The sequence below is a fragment of the Nymphalis io genome, chromosome 18 (assembly GCF_905147045.1).
Source record: "Nymphalis io chromosome 18, ilAglIoxx1.1, whole genome shotgun sequence".
NCBI lineage: Eukaryota > Metazoa > Arthropoda > Insecta > Lepidoptera > Nymphalidae > Nymphalis > Nymphalis io.
Window position 1 is genome coordinate 5,934,522 of NC_065905.1, and position 24,274 is coordinate 5,958,795.

Sequence of the window (24,274 nt, forward strand, 5' to 3'; positions counted from 1 at the left end):
ATATATCACAAAATCTGTCAATATATAATAAGGATGATCGCGCTGTCGTCGAGCCTAATTATTTTTCAGCAAGACTCAGTACAGTACAGTACAGTTCAGTAACAGCCTTTGAATGTCTCATTCCTGGGCTAAGGCCTCTTCTCCTTTTTGAGGAGAAGGTTTGCTTATTCCACCACATTGCTTCAATGCGGGTTGGTGGAATACACATGTAGCAGAATTACAGAGAACTAGTCATATGCAGGTTTCCTCACGATGTTTTCCTTTACCGTCAAGCACGAGATGAATTATAAACACAAAGACTCATCATCAAGTATATTATCATCGTCCACTATCGCAATGCACTGTTCTAACATGGGATGCGTATGTTCGCATAACTAGCAAAAGTCAGTGCTACCGTACGCAGCCAGTGGAATACCACTACCTTCTTCAGGATATCGATCCCCTGGGCACCCTGCGTTTACCAAAACGTCCTCTCAACACAAATAAATGTATATTAATAGTAATTATATAGGTTATATATTAAATTAAAATACCAATTAAATAATAAATGCAAGTAAGAAAGAAAATGCAATTGGTTCTGTTCTGAAAACCGTCGTCATAAAAGGTTTTTAAAAAAAGTTTTTACTTTACTGATCGTTCGTAATTCGTTGTTTATTTTTTTAATTTCAACTGGGCGGTGCGGTCATTAAGTTCAGCTTGGCTGTCACTGTGTAACGACTGGTAATATTATTCCGCCCACCAATTCCACCTATTCTAGAGATACGCATCGGTGGCCGAACACGCCTACACAACAAATGAGTGCAGTGTTTTGATCACGCAAGCGTATGTTGTTGAGTTAGAAAAAAAAATCAAAAACCAAATTCCTATTTCGAACTTCTAAAGGAAATATCAGTCTCGTATATAAGTAGGAATGTATGTTTATCTTAAATAGAAGTATTAACTAAATAAAAATAATAATTTCAAAGTAAGAACTCTGAAGTCAACTGTGAAATGTAACCACATTTTTTGGCATAGTTCCACCGGGTCGTAATTTGTAGTTTTTTTTATAAGTTAAATCGAGTACCTTCTTTTATAAATTATACACATATTGTATTGATATAAACATACATATTTTCTAATTTTTGTCACGTGGTTTTTGCAGGGTAAAATACAGCCAGTCAATCACATCCCGTGGGTGTCGTAAAAACCAAGAGAGCTCGTTAGTGCTTGATCCATCCATATGTTGTCTGGTAATCGAGCCACCAGCAAAATTCAAAGGAGCGGTGGCGTCAGGCAGGCTGCCGACCGTAATCCGTGATCGTCTTCTCATCTCTTACATGTTCTAACTCTAAATAAATGGGATGTTTTTTATATTTATAATAAAAAGATAAGTGAATAAAATAACGAAGGGTAAGTGGTAGCCTACACCCAATACTTTGATAGTGTAAGAAATGTTATTGTAACTAATTACACCAGTTCACTTAACGTTTAAGACACAAAAATAAATTGATGTTTTTGGTGGTTCAATAATTAATTGTTGATGAAATTATTATGAATAGAAATAGCTATATTTAGTAAACGAATGTTCTTTACGAATATCAATCAGTTCATCATATATGGTTCCAGTTTATTTTGTTTTTACAATGTTATCAAACCCGTACAATCAGATTCAAATCCCAAACAACACCGCGACAATGAAAATGTTGGATGAAAGTGTAAACTTTCTCATGATCAGGGCTTTATAACGATCCGATGGGTGCTGATTTTTCCATTCAAAATGGCGGTTTCGGATAAAATGCATTTATTTATTTTTGTATGTCTCGTTACCAGTATATCTGGTCAGATTTTGAAGCCTGAATTTTTCGAGAAGAATCGTCAAACTTGCATGAAGGTAGCGAAGGATCCGTATTTCGATATTGATATGGTGGTCGGTAAGCCGTGGAGAATTTATTATACTTGGAATTTAAAATTGGATACTAAGTGCTTGGATATGGTCATCAAGAATGCTACTCGTGGGGTTAGTACAATTTACTTTTTGTTTTAAGTACTTTGCGTTAATTATATACTGGCTCGTTGATTGGCTAATTACGGCTGCAATGCCCAAGATACTGGGTTAAAATCCACTGTTACTAATTTAATAACCCCATAACATTTGGTTTTTTCTGTCAAAAAATTAATCCAGCAGCATTGCCATCTCAACGAAATAAAAGAATAGAAAGTGTTCCTGGGTTAGATTATTGTGCTCTATTATCTTCATAAATATATGAGAAATACCACTCATCACGAGATCTTCTAAACTATCCACCCAATTTACTGGAAATTTGGCACAGTTATACCTTTCCCGACTTAGACGCTCATTAAGAACGGATTTTACGCAAATCCTATCCAAAATACATTTTACTTCTTATTTACGCAAGCGAAGCCTGGACGATTAGATAATATCTCAAAATACGAATTTCATTAAAATGTAAGAATTATATATATAGGGTATTTTCATTTTAATTGACCTCGTATTATCGAATTATGAAAATACAAGCGTCAGTCCCATCGTCAAACTGAGCCATTCATGTCCCACTTAAATACACACAAAAACATTTATAAAATCGAATATATATATAAGATAAAAAAAACCCATACTATTTGTTTTTTTTTTGCCAACTGGTGGTAGGGCTTTGTGCAAGCTCGTCTGGGTAGATACCACCCACTCATCAGATATTCTACCGCACAACAGCAATACTTCATATTGTTGTGTTCCGGTTTGAAGGGTGAGTGAGCCAGTGTAATTACAGGCACAAGGGACATAAAATCTTAGTTCCCAAGGTTGGTGGCACATTGGCTATAAGCGATGGTTGACATTTCTTACAATGCCAATGTCTAAGGGCGTTTGGTGACCACTTACCATCAGGTGGCCCATATGCTCGTCCACCTTCCTATTCTATAAAAAAAAAAAAAAACGTTTAGTAGCCTGTCTTTAATATTAGCTGACGTGACTGAATATGCTGGACAATATATTTAGTACTTGGTTTACTACAAAAAATAAAAATTTTGAAGATGTACATATTTTGCAGTTGCAAACAATTTTTTAAGCTGATCCCAATGGTTATCTTTACTAAAATAAAAAAGTAATTTTTCATATTATGTTAAACCAATCTTAAGACTGATAATAATTAATAATTGTTTAATTTGTAGATTATTAAACGAATCTGGTCGGATATGAACGAGTACTTGGAACAGCAGCCGACATGGGAAGCGGCGACGCTACACATGACAATGGGATCTGCAAAACATGAAGTTCTACTTTTCGCTGACAATGGACCAGCTGGAGCTTTCTTAGCAGTTCCTAATGTTATCAGAGATGGCAGTTTGTATATTTCAACTATTCTTTAAAACACGAATCTCTATTGTTCGCAGTTTGAAGAGCAGCCTAAATACTTTTTAATTCATTTTCAATAGACTTTTCGAATTATTAACCGATACAGCATTTGTAAACCATTATCTACTTGATCACAGAAGTTTTGTTATTAACCAATATATAGATGTTAAAAAAATCCCTTCTAGAAGAGTCATCACGTAGATTAATTTTATTTATTATTTGGTCTACTGGCTAGTTTAATGTCACATACTCCAAGATACTGAAGGGCAGACACCAGGTTTGGCCAATAAAAAAAAGTTACTCGATATATACACTACACATTTGTATTGATGATAGTAAATTTTCAAAAGATTTACGAAACTATAAGCTTAAAATTTTTACTTATATCACCTTTATTACCATTTAATAATTTAATTTAATAATATCAAATATGGGTAATGTGATTTAATAACTTAATATACTACTATATAGTGGTATACGCCATATATTGAGATATTATATATCTATTGTATTTTATAAAAATGTCTGTACATTAAATAAAATATATTTCGTTAAAGATTGATCATATACACAAAGGTTACATAATATATATATTATATAACCTTTGTGTATATGATCCCCCATACTGCCAAAAAACATGACTGCATGAGTTTATCGTACAAGGGATTTAACATTTTAGATTCCAAGAGGATGTTGAGACAGTGATAGGAATGACTTATAAATACTTGCAGTCTTATATCAGACTGGTGGCCTGTGACTAGAAAAGCTTTAGTAATTTGCTTCAGATGTTATATATTACATAAAATTAATTACAGATATTAACCCGTTACACAAAACGGTCCCACTTCTTAAGTTTCAAATGAAATTACTTCGCGAAGGCAAGTTCCTCCTGGTGATGGATTGTCACGTTGGTGGGGCGTCCCTTGCAGCGTGGTCTGATCGTCCACCGTACCGTTCAGAGATAGCTGCTGAAGCAGCTACCTTGAACATAGGAGATGGATATCCAGCTTGCACCAAGGAAAGGAATAAAGAGGAACAGTTTTTTGTTAAATAAATATTTTACATTGATATGAATTCCCGCAGTAATAAAATGTTGTAATATATGGTAAATTTTGTTCTGAACCCCAGGAAAATATAGCGCAATTGTCATTTGGTTTACATTTTTCTGTGATTGCAATGTAAGCAGACATGTTGTTTAACATTTTATTGTTAAATAAACAACAATATTAATGAATTCCTTTAATTTGTCGCTTCACAAATAAGATAGTAATTGAATCACTATCTTGAGATCATTTGTCAAAAATAGAAGTCTATATTTTAAAGTTTTTATAATCAGTTCAATTATATAAATATGATATTGATTTATCTTATATATTTAACATTTCATCAGTCACAAGCCACTAACACGATGGCAGATGTTAGAACAGAAAATTGGACTTCTTGTGAGGAATTTCTTATGAATTCAACTTTCGATATTGAAAGTGTAATCGACATTGATTGGAAAATATTTTACTTTTGGAATTTTGAAAATGACAAATCTTATAACATAAGATTTAGTTTAGCCAACCCTATTGTAAGTAAACATACATTTATTATAATAAAAAAATAATTCATGAAGCATTTTTACTAAAATTAAAATTGTAATATGTAGCGATTATTTTCAGATATAATAATTATATAATTAATATGTAACATATATCAATAATAAATTACATTAATATTAAGAAAATAAATTTATTAATGAAAATTAAACGTTCGGATCAGTTTAAAAAAAATTTTTGCAACTGCAAAATGTCTTTAACTGTACACGTTAAAATTTTCATTTATTTGTAATAGTAACTAAGTAATAAGGATGGCCTGCCTAATTCAGTCACGTCTAATCTTAAATACTAACTATGTATATGGTGTATATTGGATATAATAGAGCACTAGTATGTCCTAACCCAGGACCACTCTCTATTATTTTATTTTATTTGGATGGCGATCAAGACGCTGCGGGTTTTTTTTTTTTATAGAATAGGAAGGTGGACGAGCATATGGGCCACCTGATGGTAAGTGGTCACCAAACGCCCTTAGACATTGGCATTGTAAGAAATGTCAACCATCGCTTATAGCCAAAGCGTCACCAACCTTGGGAACTAAGATTTTATGTCCCTTGTGCCTGTAATTACACTGGCTCATTTACCCATCAAACCGGAACACAACAATATCAAGTATTGCTGTTTTGCGGTAGAATATCTGATGAGTGGGTGGTACCTACCCAGACGAGCTTGCACAAAGCCCTACCACCAGTTGGCAAAAAAAAAACAAATAGTATGGGGTTTTTTTACCTTCTATATATATTCGATTTTATAAATGTTTTTGTGTATATTTAAGTGGGACATGAATGGCTCAGTTTGACGACGGGACTGACGCTTGTATTTTCATAATTCGATAATACGAGGTCAATTAAAATCAAAATACCCAAAGGCCTTGTGCTTTCTATCAATATAATTCTTACATTTTAATGAAATTCGTTTCAATAATTGCCTCATGGAATTTTAAATTTTTAAACTACGTCGCTTTATATTTAATAAAAGCGGAATAAGTTAACGGTATAGAAAATTACTCGACTCTAAATGTTCTTATGCAAAGTTTCAATGTAAAATAATTAAAATTGCAGTTAGTGGATCGTTTTAAAGTGGAATTAAAAAACATAGACTCATCAGTGGACTGGTCTAAGGCGGTGCTCTTTATGGAAACGTCGATAGACTTTAGTGCTCTTTATCTAACTACTGAAATATCTGGACAGTTCAGGCTAATACCATCAATTGCGTTTCAAAGTATGTGAACTATTCATATTAAAATAATTACTTGGAATTTTTATATATATATATATATATATAAATTTTTTTTTTTTTTTATAGAATAGGAAGGTGGACGAGCATATGGGCAACCTGATGGTAAGTGGTCACCAAACGCCCTTAGACATTGGCATTCTAAGAAATGTCAACCATCGCTTATAGCCAATGCGCCACCGACCTTGGGAACTAAGATTTTATGTCCCTTGTGCCTGTAATTACACTGGCTCACTCACCCTTCAAACCGGAACACAACAATATCAAGTATTGCTGTTTTGCGGTAGAATATCTGATGAGTGGGTGGTACCTACCCAGACGAGCTTGCACAAAGCCCTACCACCAGTAGAATAAAGATATCTAGATATATCTTTATTTTTATATATAATATAAAGATATATATATATATATATATATATATATATTTTTATATATAATATAAAGATATATATATATATATATATATATATATATATATATCTTTATATTATATATAAAAATAAAGATATATCTAGATATCTTTATTTTTTTGAAAATAGTTTTGAGAAATAAAGGTATTTAGAAATTAAATACTTTTCGTTGTTTTCGAGGCACAAAAATAACATTGCCGTTTTCATACTCGTTTCAACTATACGTATGCTATATATTATACAAATTACTTTTATTACTCGGGACCTCACAACTTGCTACATAACACATTTATATACTAATCTAAAAATAATGATAAAAATATTTTCTGTTCATATATTTCAGTGGAAAAAATCCCTTTGATGATATTTGCTATGAAGATTGTAAAACCTCATTACTTGGGTATAATCAATTGTCAACATAAGTTGTGTTACGCTTTGGCTCCAGTGGATAAACTGCCGGACAAAAATAATGTAAGTTAAGTTAAGTTAAAAATTAAAATAACTACTTCATACACTGTAATTAAAATAATATTCTGTTTCCATTAAAAAATAATAACAATAAATTGTATGGTACAATTTATATTTAAAATATTGGTTTTGAAAATTTAATATATATTTTAATATTTAATGCAAGACTTAGATCAATTTTATAAATGCGTAAATAAATCTATCTTCTGTTATGTTTTCAAGATTACATTCCCAACTGATTTTGATGAAATGGTTCCGAGAAAGGAAAAGGTTATATTTAAAATTAAAACAAGGAAGAAAACATATTGACCTGTAATAAGTACTCAGCTTGTATTTCTTTATGCTCTCATCGTCGACGGCTCTTTCTTCAAAGATGAAGGATTTTCATACAAACCTTTATCCATTTATCACCTTAGAGGCCACATTTACAAAAAACCTTCTTTTGTGCTAAATCTACTATGTAAAAGCAGTACGTAAGCAATTTTTCATAGTGGTAGCTCCAGTAGTTTGGTCTGGTCGTTGTTACATCAGTCAGACAGTATGTTATATGAATATGTATATTTATAGTTAATAACAGCAGCGGAGAAGATAGGATTCAGGGGTGACTTCAACCAGTCTTATTTGAACCAGGAAGAAAAGCCACGCGTTCTATCACCATTTACTGAAGATGATGAAGATGAGGATGAACAGTTGGAAATTGAAAATGAGGAATATGAATTAAATTTTTAATATTATTGGAAAAATAAATACCAAAGATTGTGCATGATTAAAATCAATAAATGGCTTGGACAATATAGATTGTTTTAATAAATACATTTGAAATACCTTGATTAGGTAATGTAGTTTATATGTTCTTTTGACGGTTAATTGACAAATTTGTTTATATACAATAAGAAAAACAACCGTACACAAAAATACCTGGTGGTACAAAAAATATATTATTGGTAGGGCTTTGTGCAAGCTCGTCTGGGTAGGTACCACCTACTCATCATATATTCTACCGCAAAACAGAAGTACTTGATATTGTTTTATTCCGGTTTGAAGGGTGAGTGAGCCAGTGATTAACAGGCACAAGGAACATAAAATCTTAGATCCCAAGGTTGGTGGCGCATTGGCTATGTAAGCGATGGTTTACATTTCTTACAATGCCAATGTCTAAGGGCGTTGGTGACCACTTACCATCAGGTGGCCCATATGCTCGTATGCTTTCATATTATATATGTCTATATATAAAGAAATCTGATGCTTTTTTTTAATTTTACGTGTACAAAGGCGGACTTATCCCTATAAGGGATCTTAACCAATCAACCTTAGAGTACTGTGTGGTATAATGGTCGTAATGAGTTTTAAGCAAAACTGCGTCAACGAGTCTTACTCATTTAACAAAATACATAGGTTTTGTCGGATTTTTTAAATATAATATCTTTAAGTTTCATATAAGTTATCAGTCTTAGAATCAGACTTATAACAGATGTTAGTAAAAAACTATTATAAATGTGACATTTTGGATTGTTTGTTAAAATGTCATCTTGTATTCGGGAGTTTATGCTCAGAAGAGGAATGAGATGTGGTGATTACAGCTGTCAAATTTCTCACCAAATTGAAATATTATTTTTTGTCTTACTAATTTTTCTGCCTTACTTTCCTCGACACTAAAAAAAATCTTCAGTATTAAGCCGAAATATATTCTAGAACACAAGAGCTCCGAGTGTTGAATTGTAAATTGCATTTTATTTCATACTACTTTCAGCCCGTGGTGTGGACTACATAGGTGGGGGTGGAGAGGAGCGTTAGGTACTCGGTGTTCTTCTCTGTACATTTTTTTTTTGTCTCGCTGGAAAAAAACATTTATGTGTTTCCCCCACATGAGGTGTGGGGGCATGTGGGATTTGCCGGCGCTGAAGGCGCCGGAATATCCACTAAAAAACAAGCGGTACCCACTCCGTCTTGTCGGGGGACGTCACGGGATCGCTTGCGCATACTACCGTGCCGTCCCGACGGTTGGCCGGCTTCCGCGGGCCTCCAAATCCTAGGGGGTACTCGGGGTACAGAGACCCCCTGGCCCCGGCGACACTCACGGCGGGAGGAGAAGATGCGCATAGCGCCGACGTCTTCTCCCCGGTCTTCTTCGGCGAAGCGGGTCAGCGGAAGCACTCTCCTCGCGCTCCCGCTCCGCGGCCTCCTTCTGCGACATGACTTTTCGCAGAAGGAGACCATCTCCATCCAGCACCTTTCGTTACTAAGCATGGCATTTATCACGCTCGGCAGCGAAAGGTCTCCGCCGATTAAAGTCGCCAGGGAAAGGCGCTGAGGGCCCCAAGCGGCACACTCCATCAGAGTGTGGCATGACGTGTTCGTAGGCGCACCACACTCGTGGCAGGAGGGCGTTACCTCCCGCCTGACTATTCCGTGCAGGTACTTACCGAAGCACCCATGTCCAGTAAGCACCTGAGTCAGTCTGAAGGTCAGTGTGCCGCCTTTTCTCGGTACCCAGCGACTCAAGTGGAAACGGATCGCCTCCACTGTCGCCAGGCCTGCTGATGGGGACCTCAGATCCTCCTCCCACCTGCGAATCAGGGCTTGCTGGGCGAGAGTCCTGATTCGCAGCACCTCCTCCAACCCTAGAAGTCCTTCTCTGTACCTCTGACAACGTGTGTACACAATTTATTCATGATCGGTTGAGTAATTATGGCGTGAAGACGTAATAAACAAACAATTAGACAAACACACATTGTTTTATGAATATGGAATACATACTTGCATAATTTGTTGAAAATAACATAAATTCAAGATTATTTAGATTTTAATGTTATGAAAAGTAAACGACACCAGGAAGTGTGTATTGAGCGGGTTTGTTATGTATCCGCAATTGAGCCAGGAGTTACGAACCATTACTAGTTTTATATATCTGTAATATATATTACGTACGTATATATTGTTTACATACTACCAGATATTCGTCCACACTGTTACTAAAGATTAATATAAATATTTTATCTCGAGTAATTTATTAACCTGTGAGACATTAATAAATCAAGATTTACGGATTGATTAAGTGTTTTTTTTTTCATGTGAGGAAAAAGTGTCCGAAAATTAAAAAAAAACTGTTGGCATCTTACCGGGCTTAACTATAACTATGCAAGTGACACCATTAGTACAAATAGATATTTTATCAAAATCGTTCAAGCCGCTTACCAAGAGAAGAATTACGATCACACTCACGAATTTATATATAAACATAGTTTTGTAGTCCCGAATATTTAATTTGTTAATACAATTATTGGTTTGTACTGCTAATGAAATGCAGTTATAACATTATTGTAGAATCATAATTCCAACTACCAACAGTGATAATTGTTTCATTCATATTTATATTCTTAAACAAAAAAAACATACTTTATTGTATAAGAATTTGAAGTGAAAACTAGCTTATATATCTACAAGTCCAAATTTTTACTTAAAAACATTCCGATAATTTGATAATTTAATAAATAATAAAAAATATTATTTATTTAAAATATTTTCTATGTGCAGTACCAAACTTCACACAAACCCTGTCCTTTTATACATTTTCAGTATAAAGACATCGATACGATTAAAAAACATAAGTACGTATTCCACGGAAGAATGCACGCATTGTTCATTTTGATTTTAATTACGACTACTGAAGCAAAAAGAGCATCGTATGACTTACCATTGACACAACCTGACTATAAAGTTTTTAATAATTACGTAAATAATGAACAAGCTGAAACAGTTCAACAAGGCGTTGACTTTGGACATGTTTACAGAAATGGCTATCGAGACTCGAGCAATAATCGACAATTTGATCTAGAAAATGAAGAGACCGAACCAAAATACAGCGGAAAAATAAAAGAAATACTTGAAAAATCTAAACAAAGTAAGGAATTTAATCTAGAAAATCAGCCGTTAGTATTCCTGAGTCCTCGCGATGAAATTCTGTATTATAAAAATAATAAATCCCGTACACAATCGAACTATGATAAAGAAATAATTAGCAAAAAGGATGTGAAAAGTATCAGCCGGCCAATAGGGTACGATTTTGTCAACCTTTTAGAAAGAAATCTTGCAAATCCTCTTGCTTATAGAAGGTATCCAGCTTATAAAGAAAAGTACAATAAAAAGTTAGGTAAAGTTGAAAATAAAGCAACGGAACCAAATGTCCAACGAAACTCATCTGATTATTTCAAAGGTCAAACATTCTTTTTGAAACCAAACAAAAATAAATTGATTTGGACGACATGCAATGAATTTGCAAATCGAGCAGTTTTTCATCCCGATGATGTAGTCAACACTAAATGGCTGCCGTTTTACATATGGTCTACAAGATCAGATAGACCTCCTGCATTGATTCATACTTTTTCATATCCAACGAAAAAGGTAATTTTAAATTTAATTAGATTAGATTTAATTAGGATACCAATGAATATCGTTGTAATTAATTTTTGTCTTCTTTATTTCACTGTATTTATCCATGTTGCTTTTAGATCGTACAATTTTTTCAAAATACTTACGCTCCTTATGTAAGGAAATTAAATTGGAAGGAACCGAAGCTACTTTTAAAGGAAGCAAGAGATATACTCTTAATTGCTGGTGATAGAAGAGGATTATTTTACGGAATACCCAAACAAGAGATACCATCGGGAATTAGAGGTAAATACCATTTATTTTCAAAGTAATATAGAATTATTTAAAACTGTCTAAATTACGTGACGTGATCTGAGCAATATAATGTATTATTAATATTTATTTGTATAGAAGGTTTTTCGCTATACATAAAGACTCAATGATTGTTCTAGAACATACATATGTTGATTATTTATTAATAACGAATACTTGATTGACGTGGAATCCACCACTCACCAAATTGTGGAATTGACCACAAGAAATAATAAAGAATATATAACTATTGTATAATATAGCAATATATCATTTTTAGGCATGAATATAACGTTACCCCTTATAAAGTTAAGAATGAAGATACATGATCCATATCTTGCGATGATGTTTTGTGAAGAGAATTATGCAGTTATAATGGCAGAATTGGGAACTGAACCTCAAACTGATCATAACAAAAGATTTGAAGCTAGCACATTAAAGTTCAGAGGCATAGGGAACACAGTTTATCGCGATTTAGAGGGAGAGGCGCAGCTGGAAAGAATTGAGAGTATGAAGAAACTAGAAGCAGAGTCTAAAAAAAATATACAAATACCTATACCTAGAGGTGATGTTGATATTCAAACGAGACACTAGTTTGTTATGATTAAAATGATTATCATTAAATCGCATCTTAATTACAAAGCATTCCTTTTTATGTATTGATCAACATCCTGTGTAAGCTTGTCACGAAAAATGATAAACATCCTTCAAAAGTTGTATAAAATGGTCGTCTCTTTTAATTGAGTGTCTATCCATAGTGATATATTTTTATCATTTGTGTACTTTTTTCGTAATATTTGGATAAAATAATTTAGAAATATTTGTGATGATAAAATTAATTGAAAAAATTAAGGTTATTATAGTTTTAATGTTTTATGTAGCAAGTGTTTCTTGTGGCATAAATCCAAGTGGCTTACATGAAAATGAGACGACAACTTGTGATGAGTTCAGTCGCTTTGCGAGATTCAACCCGTATTCGGTATTGGATTCAGAGTGGATGGTTTTTTACTACTGGGGACCGCCGCAATCTCCAATGTTTGTGAAACTAATTGTACCAACAGATAAGGTATGGTAAAATTAATTATGTTGTAAATTAAGTATGTTGGCTTTAAAATTTGTAGAAGTGGCGATTAAAATAATATTTTTTTTTTATTTATCGGCTTTTTCAAGCAATATCATAAAAAAATTAAGAAACTCATGATACGTGGCTCATTTTTAATTTTTCAACAATATTTATTAGCAAAAAGCCTACCTCAAGTATATACTCGATGGTCATATATTGGAACCAATTGATTGGACAGCCAAGAGCTTACTTATGATTGAACGAGACAACAGTACATTTTTTCTCGTGGAAAGAAATGACAGAGGTCACTATTACTTATATGAGCCATATAAAGGTTAGTCATTACAATATTTTGTAAAAATTTAACGTTATTAATCATCTCTCACTATCTTTAGCCATTCCTTCATCTCTGAAAATCGTAGTGTGGTTGTGTAGCTTTCTCTTCTTGCTTCCTTTGTTTTCCTTGGAATTCCCTCAGCACGTGCTAGACCGCGGTCTTGTACCCTTGGTATTGCCTGTCATAAAGAAATTCTCTAGACTTTTGTACCCACGTCGCATGATGCACTCCAAGCAAGGGAGCAAACTTTGTTAGTAAATATATATTTAAATAGCCGTTAATGATCTCTTATAATAAACTTAAAGCAATTAAAATAATAATAATATAATTATTTATAAATACTTGACAAGTAAATGAGCAGGTGACACTAAGTTTTGGATACCATTTTTTACGTAACATCTAATTCGGTGATTGGTGATTTGGCGGTACCTAGACTGCTTAGCCTACACAAATGGGCCTGCGAAGTTCTAATATGTACAAGCAAGTATATATTGCTGTACTCTAGTCAGAATGGTAAGTCAATATAAGTAATAGAAGACATAACTTCTAGGTCTTCTAGGTCCCGTAGTTATCAGTGCATTGACCGTGTAAGGATTATTTTATTTCTATATTTCTTACAGTCTCTTTGCTCGTTTAGAGCTAAAATAAGAAGCACATTCTTATTTTTAATGTTCATCATTTCCATAAATGTGTGTGATGACCAGAGTGCATCTTAACCGATGCACTGATATATTTTAAGAGAGATTAAATTTATTGTCACAGCGTGCAGAACAAAATTTGGCATTGGCAATTTGCTAATCGACATTGAGGTTTAAATCTATAGATAAAAGTTCATTATGGGTTATCTGAGTAGCGATATTGAGTCATTAAGTATTTTACCGCCAAAATTTCCTGTACCTGTATAAATAGTGAGTTTGTTAGTGATAGTAGTCATAGTGATGATAACCTCCTGACCTATTTCGCCGCGTCATTGTTTGACCAAGATAGAAGAAGGAAATATTGTAGTGCACTAGTGTGTGGCAAACACAAAAGCACTCGCTATTCCCTCACTATCATAAACCGATGAGACCGATGCAATCACCGATCCGATGACACTAGATCAACGGCAGTCAGTAGTACGTAAACATTAAAAAGTAAAACAGAATCATTGGATGGTACATTAATGTAGCGTTTCAATGTTTACTTCCACTACAAACAGATGGTAGCTACTACAACAGTTACACCGATAATATTTCTTAATTGTAGGTCTAAAGGAACGGGACATTGTTGAACGAGTAGATATTCGCATCAAGCAGACGGGTGACAATTTATATTTTGCTATTATGGCATGTAAAGTAAGCAATTCAATTAATAAATTTATCAATTTATTATTATTATACAATGAGCAAGAAAAAAATTATTTGTATATAAAATGTGAATATTATTTAGCTGAGTTGGCGAATTGCATGCCGAACTTTATGTGTTAAATTTATTTTTAAACATTTATTGCTCAACGATAAAAAACCTACAACATCGGTCGAAGAAAAATTTGTCACATCACCAACAGTGGACAAACACGGAATGGTGATTATGGTGATGATAATGTCTGTGATGAATTAAACCCAAAATTATTTTGAAATGTTAAGCAAACTTTTTCAATAGCTTTACGTAATTTTAATTAAATTAGCTATAATCTTATGTATTTATTTTAGGAGGATACTGTGTTTATATTCGCTAGAGTAAATAAAGTGCCGAAGAAAGATCAGTTGCAGGAAGTGGCAGGCAGGCTGGGCTATCGGGGACGAGGCGGCAAATCCTACCTGTACCAGGGCCATCAATGGATGCCAATACCAGAAGATGATGACTGGCATTTTGAAGAGGCTATGAAATATAATGATGCAATACCTACAATAGACAATAACGTACTTTAAACGGACTTTATATTTTTACGTACTGAATTTTATTTGGAATCCATATTTTGACTCCCATTATTTCTAATCATAGATTTCGTTCGAGCTAAATTACGCTCTAAATATTTCACGTTATATTTTTGTCTTGTTATTAATGGTTTATCTGAAAATGTTGTTCACGGGGTGATAAGTAAGCCAATACTGTCTTCTTCTTATGAATATGAAATCAATGATGACAGAAAATGATAAATCAGTGTTAAACGAAACACCTGCTTAACAAACTTTTATAACTAAAGCTGGTACTTTTTAGACAAAATGATCTTTAGCTAATTAAATTTAACTCAAATGCATATTTATACATATTACGTATAATAAGTGTTAAATTTACATTGAATTAGATGAAAAGTGACTGTTTATTGATATAATAAACTTATGAATTGTCGTACCGGCCATCTGTAAATATTCAAAATAGTTGCTCTCATGGGTGCAAGTGAGATAGCTGCTAATGTACGGCGGCGACAAGGGGCGGCGGGGGGAAAAATACTCTTAAAGATATGTTATAGCACATTTCCGCGTACTAGATCATTATACACAGAGACTAAACATAATTAAACAATTTTCCTGTTAAGAGAAAGTTTATTCTACTAATTTGTTCAAATAGGTTCCTATTAAGCGTGTAAATATTTAACGCTATTGTTACGGGCCTCCGGCGCCCTTAACAATTACTGCGTTTTAATCATACAATTCTGAGTTGAACTCGGTTGAGGTATATTTCTTTAAATTGATGAAAAATGTTCTTAATGCTTAAGACAAATATTAAACGTCGTTAAAATATCGTGCCAATATCTGCCATTTCATGTAAAAATAGTGTAATAACTTATTTGTATTTTCTGTGTCTATTATTGACATACTTGTTTATGTTATCGATATAATGTACACAATTTGTGTTTTTTATGTTATAGATCGGTTGGGCAAATGAGCAACCTGATGGTAAATCGTCACCACCACCTTGGCACCACACATTGGCGTGTAAATTGTTAAATTAAATAGATTTCGTTAAAATAGTTTATTTCAAAAATAAAGTTGGACTAAATTAATTGAACAGAACATATTAGGCAGACGTCAACGGTAGACCAATCAAAATGTGCGTACAACCTGATGTTGATACAATTGATAATAATGAACTAGAGTTGTACATAATATCTGTATAAATAAATTTTACATATGAAAATTCAGTGAGGCTTGCTTGGTTATGTGTTCGCGATCTTCTGTTATAGTTGTGCACTGGACAATTTCGACTCCTTTTTGCATTCACTTTGCAGTCGGAAATTTGGTTTTGTAATCTTCACTTCCTATGTTTATCATACAACATTTATTTGCTTATGTTTAGTCGATATTTATTCCAGTTTCTATAAGACTGTTTCTAAAGGGTGTGGATAAATGTCTGATTCCAAGTTTCAATGTCCATGGTATGATGACATTCGTATGATAAAAATAGTACCTACTTTCGATTTGTTTTACTATTTAAGTAGGTATAATTTGTGTATATAATTTGCGTTTGCTTATTATATAAGTTCAGCTTAATGTCGTACAACATAATTACATGATACTATTGAACAACACTGTTACTTTAAAGTACATTTTTATTATAATAGCAAAACTTATATTACGAGCTCTCGTAAAATGCAAATCAAAACATACGTCGATGGATGCACTGTGTACAGAACTTATAATATAAAACCTCTTTGGGCCTTCGGAAAACGATTAAGCATTCAAAACGGGGTTATTTAGTTTAGTTTACAACGACGTTTACTATCTAGACTGCTTTAATGGCTAGGAAGCGGCGTACGTAAAGCGGACGATTATACATTATGTTAACGTTAGCCCGTCTGCTCGGGGAATAAATTTTATAATTTATGGGAGATTTTTTTTGTAATGGCAACCTTCGCTCTCACCGATTGTACCAGTGGTTCTCGAAAGATTAGTTTATTAGTTAAGGCGATCTTGTAGGAGAGCTATAATTTTATTATATTATTTTCCAAATAATTGCTTTAATCAGAAAAGTAAAACGACGTTACATTTTAAAAGTAAGACATTTATAATCAATATATTTTTAATGATTTTATATGCTGCTATTTTTTTAAAAATTACGTAAAATCAGTATTATAAATATTTATTTCAATAAATTTGAAAAATATAATAAAGACGTTTTTAAATTCGTCATTAAATTGTTTATAGAAACCCGATATCACTTATATATATATATATTAAATTATAGCAGTAAATAATAAATAAGATAATGTATAAATATAAAACAATAGTAGGGACTTTACTATATTGTAGACATTAATACCTTTCCGAAGATTATATATTCCTATATGTCATTTATAATAATTATTCGTCTTAAAATCATATTTAATTAAATGATTTAGTTGTTATTTTTTACTTTTTAAAAAACGTATTAAAATATGACGAATAGAAATACTTCAACATATATTTCAAGTGAATTTTACTACACAAACATTTTCATTTAATTTAACGTACTATACTTAAATAGCCATGGAAGGAAATTTATTATTAAAAAAAAAACGAATAAAATGAGAAATAAATTAAAGTAATAATGCTTAATATAATTTCGAATCATTTATTTGTTCTTTCAACAAAAACACAATGAAAGCACCTTGCATTTGAAATTAATAAGGAACGAATTATCACCTGATCGTAACAAAGCCCTTATCCAGGTTTGTATCGGTAATTATCGTTTTGAAGGTAGGGAGCAGTTTCGACCATCCATCCATTCGTTCATCCATCTTCTGGAACCATTGACGTGCGTGGATGATTAATGATTTCGACTTGTCGTTTGAAATACAACGAGATATCGCACACTAAGCGAGTTCTTATTAGTCTTAACGTTATACGCACACTAAGCATCTTTTTAATTGACTTTTTTAGTCAGCAATCCCATCACTATATATCTAAAACATCACTGCATTGAGTCATAAAATATGTCTTTCGTTTTGAAATAAATAAAATATCTGTTAACGGATTTAAGTTCATAATTATCATTCGAAATTTGAAATTAACTTTTTTTTATATTATCTGTTTATAAGTTTATCTTAAAATAGTCACCAAGAATAGAGTAATTGTTTTTTTTTCATTATATTAGGCGTAGTCCGGTTAAAATACACTTTCCAATTTATTATAATTGGTACATAGCTGGGAATTGGTTGTCTTATACAATTACCCAATAATGCGATCATGAGAAGCAAATTTTGTATTTTATTAAAGGGGCGTATTTTCCAGACTAGTTAGTAAACATTTTTTATTTCTTTTTCGGGGTGGCTAAACCCCCTTTAAGGTACAAGTGTATGCTAGGTTATCTATTATTATTATTATTAACTGACATCCTACATATGCGGCCACCTATAATCGTTATCGGATGTAAGCGTGATATTAATATTTTTGATGTTTCTAATGGTTTTATCTAAGGAATAACGGTTCTTAAGCAAAAAAGAGTATATACATTTTTTTTGTAAATAATTGCACAAATTTTTTCGATCTATTTTTATGATAACACTCACGGCTTATAAGAAAAATGACAAAAAACCGATACTTTTGACCGTTAACCTTGAATATATTTTTTAGCAAACGTAAGATCAGTGAGGATGTACCAATTTTCAACTCTATCTAAATCACGGCAAATTTATCGATTTTTTTTTGTTTATTTTTAGCGGATTGTATGTTCACATACATATTTCGTTACTTATAAATTTAAGTAGCAATAATTCAATATAGGCTTAACAATTCTTATACTTTACTATGGTTATAATAGAAAATAAACTTGATAAAACCAAATTTTTTAGTATTCCATGACGAAAAAACTAAAACTATTTTAATTTAATATATTTAGTATCAAATGTCCCAAAGAGACATTTGCTTAAGGTCTCCTCTCCTATTTTAGGGAGAAGGTTTCGAGCTTATTCTGCCACGCTGCTCCAATTCCGGTTGGTGGAATACACAAGTGGCAGAATTTCATTGAAATTTGATATGTGCAGGTGTTTAATATTACTGCTATTGGATTGCCAATCGATCAATTGCAAAGCTTCAATGAAAATTGCTTAAAATTCAGTTGCAAGAATTGACCCACATATTAACAGGTGAAGTTACATAAACGCTTGTAAAGACGTCCCAGTTTTTTGAATTAAACCTTTTGAAGTTTTAAAAAAGGAATTGCAGCTACATCAGATATTACTATGGTTCAAAATTTATTAAAATATATTAGACTGAATGGTTTGAAGTGTTTTTTTTACTGAAAATTATTTTTTTTTTGTTCACTATAAATCTTTTGTTACTCATATTATATTATTGACTGGCTCGATAGAGCAGTAGGCAGTGACCCTGCCTTCCCCTCCAGCGGGTTCGATTCTCACCCCGAGTCTGTGTATTGTGTAAGAAACTAAGTATTATATGGAATATGGAAGTATGTTTATTATTTGGTTTTATTAGTTTGCTTGGTAACCTATAACACAAACATTAAGTTTTCTACCTTAGGAACATCTAACCATGTGTAAAAAAATATATATTATTTTTAAACGTTTGTGTTATGATTGGAAATCATCATTACTAAGGCTGATAAATAATAAAAGAATACTAACTGTAAAAAAAGCTACTGAAAATGACTCCACAAGGAAACCCGATAATTGTAGATCTGCAGCCACTAGATAAAAATGACAATACAAGTTACTAAATATGAAATAAATGATTCCCAGTAAAGCTGTAGCAAATGAAAAAACAAGGTGCAGAAATAGATGGTAATCTAAGCATCGACAACACATTACGTCTAAAAACTGGATAAAAAAACATGTCACCATTCACACAAAACGTGTTAGTTGTTGAACCGTCCACAATTGTCACATTAACGGCGTCTACAGGTTATTCATTAGCCGTTATACAACCACGATTATCATAAAATTCTAGTAGAAAATAATCTTGGTACGGACAGAAATGAATAAATATGCCACGAGGGAATTTAGTACCGAATCTTGGGAATCCCTGCTGTGACTAAAGGACCCGCGGGTATTGCGTGGCGCTACAATCTTTTTTTTTTTTTTTAAAGAAAAAAGTCGCCTAATAAACCAAAGTCGGCCGCTGTCTGTGCGTACTAATGTGTTTTATAGGAAAAAATATGAAAGATAAGTATATTCTTTAACATATTATTTCGAATTGACTCGAATTATCCTTAAGAAATTATCTTCAACGAGAGACTTATGCAGTTTCATTAATCAATACACATTTTTAACGTTAAAGTTTCGTTGCAAAACGCTTAAACTATAAAATAATGTTTCGTTTGATATGTTCAGTTAAACATACAATGTTTGAAAGCTATGGATTTATATCGATAGCTTAAAAAACTTGATATAATTTTGAGTCTAATTAATAAATGTGGTAATTTAAAGGTTGCGGCAATTTCTCTAAATGCAAAAATAATATATAACAACAGGTAATATGTAAAATCATAATAACTGAAAACCGAAAATTTTACTTTTTTATGTTATGGGAAAGTGAGTTTGTTTTTTTGTTTGCTTGTCACTTCTTCACGTTTTAACTACTAAACCGATGATACTGAAATTTTGCATACACGTTGTCAATGATATAAGGTACCAAACACATTCCCCCCCCCCCCCACACACACACGCGCGCGGGCAAGCCGTGAACGGAAACTAGTTAACATAAATACGGAACTTTCTGTGAGGTCTAACATGAAAAATAGTGCGTATAAATTCGAAATAAACAAAGATGTAATTAAAATTGCATTAACACTTTTTTTTTACATTATATTGTGTTTTGAAATTAACAAGAAAGGTTTCCCTTTCTTGTTGGCCGTGTCTAGTTTGTAAACGTTTTCTGAACTGTCATCGGGAACTAATTTCGAAAAGCTTTATGTTTTTTTTTCCTCCTAATCATTTACAACGTTTTTTCTTATACACAGTTGCTATCGAGTATCGAATGAACGTATAAAAGGTACATTATATACGCATACACATACATATATATACAAAGTATATTTCATACGTATTAAGAAATGTCTAATAGACAATGTAAGTTAGGAAAACAATTTTGTAAGAACTCACTTAGTATCTATTTTAGAATTAAATGTTATAATTATTCATTATAGGAAAAGTCGCATATCACTTATTGACATTATTTTCACGATCGAATTTTGCGTTGAGTTTTGAGTTTGTTATTTTACAGTAACGTAACTTAGTCAACGATAACTTGGTGGTAGGACTTGTGCAAGCCTGTCTGGTTTAGAATCACCCACTTATAACATTGTTGTTTTCCGGTTTGAAGGGTGAGTGAGCCAGTGTAACTGGAGGCATAAGGGACATCACATCTTAGTTCTCAAATTTGGTGACGCATTGACGATGAATGGTTAATATTTCTTACAGCGCCAATGTCTATGAGCGATGGTGACCATTTGCCATAAGTAGGCCCTTTTGCCCGTCAGGTTTTCATTTTATTAAAAAAATGTTGCAAATTTAGTATTTTCGTTCGATTTATCATTGTCGTTTTGACATTGCTAGCTCAGGAACAATTTAATAATTGAAAACAACTTTTATATTAGGTACCACAATACAATTACTAATACTTATAAAATAACTTATTAAATAATTATGTAATAAATCTGTAACTGATCGCTGTCTATACATGGAAAATATATGAATAAAACTATTACCGAGGGCCTTTATCAACAGAACCTAAAACAATGATTGTTAGAATTTATCTCTGTTTGTCTGTGCGTTTGTGCACGCTAATCTTAAAAACGGCTTAACGGATTTGAGCGCAGTTTTTTACTAAGGTATTGTGCCTAACTTCACTTAAAATTTAATGTTTGTTTTATTTCAATCGATTTACAAATATAAAAGTTATGTCAATTTAAAGAATCAAGTCGAACATTTATTCGTTTAAATTGCTACAAAATAACTAATCTTCCAATGTAAATTGAACTCAGATCTATATGATCAATTATATTAAATAGGGTTCAGCTTATGCTGGTCTATGTCGGTTAACTCTCCTATGCGTAAATATTTTATATCTTTAAGGTTGACTTTAACCTTTTATATGGTAATCAAATTTGTTCTAAAGTAATGCATTATTTGCAGTCGTTTTTGTAAAAATATTAATTTTTATGAAAGATTACGAGACCATAGAGTTTTTAGTACTTTTTATTGTTTTGACATATTATTACAAAGGGTAGTTGAGTAGGTTGTTTCTAAATACTCATACGTACGTACGTATTTATTTTTGGTTTGTAAATAACTTTGTAACTTAAAGTTTATAGGTTAGGTAGGTATTTCGTTTCGTTGTCGCATATTTTTTTTCATGGTTTTCTTACATTTAAACTTAGTCAGTTTGACAAATGAAGTAAAGCCAAAATAAGTATTTATTTAAAAGAAAACAGATTTACGTTTTAGTTTAAAAGAATACAATTTCTTATGAAGGTGACGTTTGCAGTCACAATAAATAAAGCTCAGGGAAAGACATTCAAGTATGTCGGAATAGATTTGAGTGAATGATGTTTTTTCATGTAAGATTCAAATTGTATTTTGCCCTATGTAGATCCGGGTGCGGCAAAAACCTAATGAATACTAAAATCCCGCGAAAATAAAATTAAAAATGTTGTAAATACTGAAATATTATAAGTCTGCTCTTAGTGATTTTTTTAAGTTATACGCGGATGAAACCGCGAGCCAGCTAGTACAATTTATAAAAATGAAAAAGTTAATGCTTTTAAATCTGATTCATATTAGTAGTTTTGTGGGTGGCTAACGGATACAACTTATAATCAAATGGCTATAATTGGTGCAGTCACGGGAAAGCTTCGCTAACTACAGCCACGCGGCTCTCCCGCCCCTGAAATATATCTACGCAATTCTCTACCGTAGACAATTCTATTTATTTATTTCATGCTTATAAATTTATACCGGCGCCCTTATTTAATAACGAAATAGCATTCTGAACTTTATTGACTTGACAATTAAGTAGGATTTTATTTGAATTTATCATCAATGATACGGTATTAATTTTTGATAACTTCCATAGCGTAGCAAAAGATGGCGCGTGGCGATGCTATGGGAAGCTGGTATCGCTGGACGGTCTATGATTTAAATATGTAATATAATGTAGTTAAATATTTTATTAATAAGCATTAAATACGTTTTAATATATTGCTTTATATTAAGAGAATAATTTTCAAAACACAGTAAAAAAATTCAGTTGTCACTGAACAGATTTTAATTGATTATTAAAAATAACCTTTTTAGTAAAACCTGTTTCTGAATACATATCTGACAAAATGTATGGACCGAATGATTGCTGGTTCTCGTGTAGGAACTAAGTGTATGTAATTTATAAATTTGTATTTAAAAAAAGAGTAACTACTGAGATTCTTGCCGGTTCTTTTCGATAGAATCCCCAATCCGAACCGGTCGAAGCGTTTGACGATTCATATTTACTTGTAAAAGTAACAATGTAGACTGAATTTTTGCTTCATGTATATACATACACCTCACCACCTTGAGGGATCACCTTGAGGGAGTAAATTAGAAACCGTATTCTTAAGGGTAGAGAATGCCTTTACTCTGTCTTTACGAGCTGTTAGTTTAGTTTTATATTTAGAAAGAGTATTTATAAAAGGAGTTTCATTATGATAAAATAGCATTTCTAATTGCCCTTGGCCAACATTTAAGCTTCATAATAAATCGATATATTTGATTATAATAATAACAACATATAGTCATTTGAAGATCTGTTTTTTGTAACAATAAAGCTTTATTTTTTTTCTTCATTCGTTACGCAAAATTAATTATTATTACGATCATCATAACCGAGGGTCCGTAAGACCTCGGGCATTTTCTCTGAACTCAATTTACTAAAACTCGTCCGGAATGCAGAGAATCCGCACTGCTTGTGAGCGTTGTGTGGAGTACTTGTAAAGGGAAAGATGTTTACTGTCAAAAATATAATATATATTCGATCTCGATCTCGTGATGAGTGGTACTTTGCCTATTTACATACCTACATATATGTATAAGTACCGTGCGCTATACGTACAAGTCGAGATGGCCTAGTGGTTAGAACGCGTGAATCTTAACCGATGATCGTGGGTTCAAATCCGGGCAAGCACCACTGAATTTTCATGTGCTTAATTTGTGTTTATAATTCATCTCGTGCTTGA

General features: G+C 32.5%; 2 protein-coding genes across 2 annotated transcripts; both read left to right on the forward strand.

Annotated features, from left to right (window-relative positions):
- Window positions 1-1,679: 1,679 nt before the first annotated feature.
- Window positions 1,680-4,469, forward strand: LOC126775674 (uncharacterized). The gene is made up of 4 exons (XM_050497737.1): window positions 1,680-1,694; window positions 1,823-1,996; window positions 3,169-3,340; window positions 4,168-4,469. Exons 1-4 carry the CDS (start codon window positions 1,680-1,682, stop codon window positions 4,404-4,406), a joined length of 600 nt encoding a protein of 199 aa, XP_050353694.1. The 3' UTR covers window positions 4,407-4,469.
- Window positions 4,470-6,086: 1,617 nt separating this feature from the next.
- Window positions 6,087-7,796, forward strand: LOC126775675 (uncharacterized). Its single transcript, XM_050497739.1, has 3 exons — window positions 6,087-6,174; window positions 6,943-7,070; window positions 7,635-7,796. The coding sequence occupies exons 1-3, from the start codon at window positions 6,087-6,089 to the stop codon at window positions 7,794-7,796; spliced, it is 378 nt and encodes a 125-aa protein (XP_050353696.1).
- Window positions 7,797-24,274: the final 16,478 nt, after the last annotated feature.